Source organism: Ctenopharyngodon idella, chromosome 10 (assembly GCF_019924925.1).
Source record: "Ctenopharyngodon idella isolate HZGC_01 chromosome 10, HZGC01, whole genome shotgun sequence".
NCBI lineage: Eukaryota > Metazoa > Chordata > Actinopteri > Cypriniformes > Xenocyprididae > Ctenopharyngodon > Ctenopharyngodon idella.
Genome location: NC_067229.1, coordinates 32,719,989 through 32,726,006, shown reverse-complemented (window position 1 = coordinate 32,726,006; position 6,018 = coordinate 32,719,989). Strand labels below are relative to the sequence as shown.

Here is a 6,018-nt window from a genome sequence, read left to right as displayed (position 1 = left end):
TATTACTTCACTCATTTTTCCACTCGTTTGCTTTACATATAAACCCCATCAAAGCCAATGTGACATTGTTGAGTTTATAGCAAAAGGCGGACTTTGATTTTAGATCATTTGAAATGTTTTCATGAATATTCTCAAATGTTTACATTAAGTTCTATATATTCTAGGAGTTTTTAGAAGTAGATGGTCTGAGGACATCTGGTTTTAAGTGAATAAAGAGAAATTATGAAATTTTGATGATTTTGTATTTCAAAGCGAAAAAGTTACCACTTTACTGTCATGTGATTCACAAAGGCTCTGCGAATCGGCTCGATCGAATCTATAATAAGAACCTGTTCAATCAAACGGCTCCTTCGCGATTCGGACATCACAGAAAGGACTGACGTGTTAATGTCAGTGTGTGTGCGCTGCCTCGTCAGTCATACTCCTTCATCGCTGATCTGTACCGCGGTCAGCTGCTGCTGGACATGTCAAATATATATGACAGACATCGGAAAATTCTGCTCCGGTGGCTGCTCTCAACAGCCGACAAGGCGACGGTTTAGACAGAAAAGGAAAGAATCCGAAGGTCTGTATTCAACTCCGCGCTGCAGACAAAAGACGGAGGATGCGCGATGTCGTATTTGCGGAAATGTTCGTAAGCAAATATTACAGATGTGGCCGCCGCGGAGGATCGCGCGACTTTCTAGTGATGCTCTGGTTTCTCTTGGAAAATTCGATCCTTGAGTTACTTCCGTGCTGGATAAACTGATCTAAATCTAGCTGTTTTGAAACATGGTAGCTGGTTTCTAGTTGTTTTAAACTGTAGACCATCTTAGACTACTAAAAAACCTGGCAGCTTGTTTATGCTGGTTTAAACTGTGGTATAGGCCATCTTGGACCATCTTAAACCAGCTACTATCTGTTTACATATCATCTTAAGGTAGTTAAACTAGTTTTGGAACATTGTAGATGGTTTCTAGCTGATCTAAGGTGGTCATTAGTTGGTGATGTGTAACAAACCAGCTGCTAGCTGGTCATAGTAATTCAGATTGGTTTTGGAACATAACTGGTCAACCAGCTTGTAATGACCATCAAATGAAGATACCAACTGGATGTTTTAACCAGGTTAGAACTAGAAAAGCTGTGCTGGTTTGTGAAACATGGTAGTATTTAATTGCTGATCCAAGGTGGTCATTAGTTGGTGTTCAGCAACAAACCAGCTGCTATCTGGTCATACTTCAGGTTGTTTTTTGGAACATGGTAACTGGTCAACCAGCTTGTAATGACCATCATAGACCAATTAGAATCCAGGTACCATCTTAAACTGTTTTTTTTTTTTTTTTTTTGTTTTTTTTGTTTGTTTTCTAACTGGGTTCCGTGCCACAGGCTAAATAAATGTAATATAAATCCTCTTTTGAATAACACTAGTGGTTTATTTTCTGTTGATATTTTTTCTGTTGATATTGGGTTTATAATACTAACCAGCTGAAGTGTCACATTCCCCATCATATCTTCTCATTTCATGCTGGTGGATGGTTTTGGTGATGAAGTTTATCTCGTATGTTCCTGCTTGGGTTCTCAGATATTTAATTCAGGGCATCTAAATATGAGTTCACAGTTTCAGTTCAATGCAAAATCATCTTCCGCTTTCTTCCAGGTTTTAGGGGAAGTTGTCTTCAATGACAAACCAGGACCAAAGATGAGGAAGAGTTTTGATAATGGCTTCATTGCTGAAGTTATTGTACGGCTGCTGCTTTTAGGTCTTTTTCTGTAAGTACACTTTATTCTTGTATTACTACCCCTAACCCTTGACCTGAACTACTTCTGTGGGTTTGACAGATCAAACCAGTATCCTCTATATTTATAACCTGTTATGCCAGTCTTTTGTTCTGTTTTGGAGAGCCAAGTTCTCTCACAGCTGTGTGGGTAGATCTTCCAGTCTCCTGAGCTGTGCCTCTGTTTGTTTGTTTTGTGGAGATGAGGATTGTTCTCTCAGGCTGTTATTATGCTCTTGTAGCGTGACTGAGGAGCTTCCTCCCTTCAGCCGTGAGATCCAGCCTGAAGAACTCTGGCTCTATAAGTTCCATCCCGTCAAAAAGGATCGTGTTCCTACCCGCCTTATGTTTGTAAGTGCTTGCCACTCTTATTCAGCCATGAAACTGCATTTGAATATACCATGCAGGTGTTTGAATAAAGGGATATCACTACCATTTTTTTCTAATTTAAACAGTCTATCGCCCTCTTCACTCCATTGGTGGTTATTTTTTTATTTGCCTTGAAACAAGGTGGAAAGGCCGATATGAAAGAGGCATCTTTGGGTAAGGAGTGTGTGTTTTATAAATATTTACATATATAAAATATATATAATTAATTATAATTTAAAAAAAAATAATAATAATTTTACATAGTATAATTAAAAAACAAAAATAAAAACTGTAACACTAGCCTGTAAATAAATGCTAACTGTAACGCTAAATATTTTAAACACATTAAACAGAAAAAATTAATCACAGGAATTAATGTGTTGTTTTTGATAGCCCTTATATATATAAAACATATTTTTAATATATATATATATTTCTTTTAAACTTAATTTGTGTGTGTAATATATATATACATATACACACACTCACACACATTTCATTTTACATAAAATATATATATATATATATATATATATATATATATAATATATTTCATTATATATATTTTTAACTTGAGTGTGTATATATATATATATGTGTGTGTGTGTGTGTGTGTATATATATATATATATATATATATACAAATATATATACACACACTCCCACATTTCATTTTTTTTTTTAAATATATATGATGTTGTTGTTGTTGAGTTAATATTAAATAAACATATATTATAGAATATTTGTATGCCTCCCTGTAATGTTTATTTATAGTGAAATGTAGTTGGTATAAGTCTTTGTAAAGAGATAATGTATCAAATGATGAAATCATGATCTTGAGTGTTATTGCCGGTTAACGGAAGTCTCTGTGTCTTTTGTTTGACACAGCTGTGACTTTGACCCTGGTGTTAAATGGAGTTTTCACTAATGCAGTCAAGCTAATCGTGGGAAGGTGAGTGAGTGGCCAACCTTATCACAATGTTAACTTTGCACTAGATATACCAAACTGTGTTAATGTCCACCTCAATATCCCACATCACTGCAGACATTAATTAATCTCAAACCATTTAACATAAACACTTTGTTTTGTAAATAAATTCAGATAAGTGTGGTTTATTTATTTTTTTATTTTTAATTATATTACAATAGATCTCCCATTGACTCAGCTTAGAAAAATGAAGCATTTGTTGAAAGACTAGTAGAGAGGACTAGATACTCACAGGCCTAGTCCTTTTCCCATTAAACTTCCTTTCTCTGTCCATACCAGGCCACGGCCTGATTTCTTCTACCGCTGTTTCCCGGATGGCCAAATGAACCCAGAGCTTCGCTGTAGCGGTGACCCGGATGTAGTAATGGAAGGCAGGAAGAGCTTTCCAAGCGGACACTCTTCCTGTAAGAGCAGCTGCTGTTTATTTAGTGGTGTTTTTTTTTTAAAGTCAGCATGAAACACTGTTCACAACCCACTTTATTTCTGTAATCTGACATACGGCATTTCTGAGTGAAACAAGAAAAAATGTAAGGCAGGATTTTGTCTGCCTGGAATTAATTGGATTGTGAAAAATGGGTGTTAGAAACCAGAATGGAGCTTGATTGCTTCAGAGGTTGTTTTGGTTTCATAAAAAATTACAATGAGCAACATTTGTTTTATTTGGAGCAAAGGGCATCATGCACAATAAAACCAGGAAGAATTGTTTTTAAAAAATAAAAAAAAGTCAATAGGGACCATTTTGATTTGATGTTTGATTGATGTTGACTTCAAACTTATTTTACACTCCATATACACTCAATCTATATCAATTTAAGTATAATAAGTAATAATTTATTTTTATATATAAATAATAATAAATATATGATTTTTTTTAACATTTTTGAAAGAGAAGTTTTACTCTCACCAAGGCTGCATTTATTTGATCAAAAGTACAGTAGAAACAGTAATATTGTGAAATATTATTATAATTTTAGGGGACGTTTACACGACAATGATGTATTAAAAACGAAAACGATTTTCCTTTGTGTTTTTCATGTACAGACGACAACATTGTAAAAACGATCTCCGTTCACACGGATCCGCAAAAACGACTAAAAACGCTGTATTATCCATGCCAGGCCAGTAGTTGGCGATCTCACTTTGTAAAGAAACACTATGCGCCTATAGACCGAACATGTAATAAGTATGCACATGATGTCACTGTTTTCACAAATTTGTGTTTTTGTAGTTTACACAGAGATTATAAAGCTATCATTTTCAAAAACTTGCACTTTGAAACCCGTTTTCAAAATTTTCCTTTTTCAGGCACCCAAAACGCAGTTGTTGTGTAAATAAATGGTTAAAATGCATAAAAAGTTTTCCATTTTTAGTTAGAAAATTTAAATATTTTAAAATGTAATTTATTCCTGGCATGGCAAAGTTGAAATTATTTGACGAACAGAAGGGTTAAAGGAACAGCATTTATTTAAAATATAAATTGTTTGTAAAAAAAAAATCTTTACTTTGTTTTGATCAATTTAAACATTCCTTGCTGTATAAAAGATAGTTAAATTCTTACTGAATATATATATAACACAAAATAAGAAAATATACCATTGTAACAACTTTTTATCCGTTTTTTTTTTTTTTTTTCCCTTTTTTGTCATAGTTGCGTTTGCTGGCCTGGGCTTCACTGCCCTGTACGTGGCTGGAAAGCTGCACTGTTTTAGCCCAGCAGGCCGAGGTAAAGCCTGGAGGTTGTGTGCCTTCCTCACCCCCCTCCTTTTCGCCATTATGATCGCCCTCTCCAGAACATGTGACTACAAACATCACTGGCAAGGTGAGAATTTCATGTCATCATTATCACTGCTCTAGTGACACATATAGATTCAAGGCAATGACATGGTTTTCCATTCACTCCCAGATGTGTTGGTGGGATCTCTCCTCGGTTTGGCCTTCTCATACTTATGTTACCGACAGCATTACCCAGCTCTCAATGACCTGGACTGCCACAGACCCCTCCGAATGAGAGAGACAGTGGCTCCTGCTCAGGAACGCAAGCAGGCCAACCCAGGCTACCTCTTACCTTTATAGGAACTCAAATTCTGCTACAACTTAACCAGACCAACAACCATATACTGAGTGAATGTTTACCAAGCCAGTTGCTGCGATTATGTCTATTTTTTTTTGTATGCCACCTGTGGACCAACGAGTACTTCTCGTTTTTTGCCTTCCTATACTGTTTTAGACATTCACAATGAGTGTATTGTAGAGCTGTCTTTTTGAAAATGTCTTTAAAAATTTGTACCTTATCAAGCTATTTGAGGTTTATATGTGAACTATCCCAGTGAAAGAACTTAATGTATGTTAAAACGGCTTCTAGGTCAGTTTCACAACTTGGCAGACATATTTATGGTGATCTCCAGTAGAGACTGTATGCATACAGGAAATCCCAATATCTTTGTCAATAAAGTTTGTGATTTATAATGTATCGGCTGAAATTTGAGCAGATCATTCGACATTACAGTGTCTGTCAACACTGTAGAAGATTACTTGTTGTGAGAAGACCTTTGCTCTGTATTATGTATTATCTGATACAGTATGAAACATCACTCTGGGAATTTCCCGGAAGTGAGTCAATAATGTTTTGGTTTGGTTTATTTGCTGTGAGAACTATTTGATATGTTTGATAAACTATTACCTTAATTACGAGGCGGTCCCAGCATCTGCCGAAGAGGTCATAGTTGAGAACGGGGATGGATCTACTGAAGACAAAATTAAACTAGCAAAAACTAGAGGTCAAGCTTTTCAACTGACAATTAAAAATAATTAACATTTTATTTAACTAATGAACTAATCTTATACCAAGAACAGGCTAAAAATTTGTTTTGATATGGCAAAATTACATGTTTTCAAGCTGAATAGAAA

At 35.3% G+C, this 6,018-nt stretch overlaps 1 protein-coding gene across 3 annotated transcripts; it reads left to right on the top strand.

Moving 5' to 3' along the window:
- Window positions 1-352: 352 nt before the first annotated feature.
- plpp5 (phospholipid phosphatase 5) lies at window positions 353-5,581 on the top strand. Of its 3 annotated transcripts, none has more exons than XM_051911225.1 (8): window positions 353-565; window positions 1,637-1,749; window positions 1,997-2,105; window positions 2,210-2,297; window positions 3,012-3,075; window positions 3,391-3,515; window positions 4,760-4,930; window positions 5,015-5,581. In XM_051911225.1, the coding sequence occupies exons 2-8, from the start codon at window positions 1,679-1,681 to the stop codon at window positions 5,182-5,184; spliced, it is 798 nt and encodes a 265-aa protein (XP_051767185.1). In that variant the 5' UTR covers window positions 353-565; window positions 1,637-1,678; the 3' UTR covers window positions 5,185-5,581. The 3 variants fall into 3 exon arrangements, with proteins under 3 accessions (XP_051767185.1, XP_051767184.1, XP_051767186.1); XM_051911224.1 differs by having other exon boundaries at window positions 365-630; XM_051911226.1 differs by lacking the exon at window positions 353-565 and adding an exon at window positions 662-919.
- The last annotated feature ends 437 nt before the right edge of the window (window positions 5,582-6,018 follow it).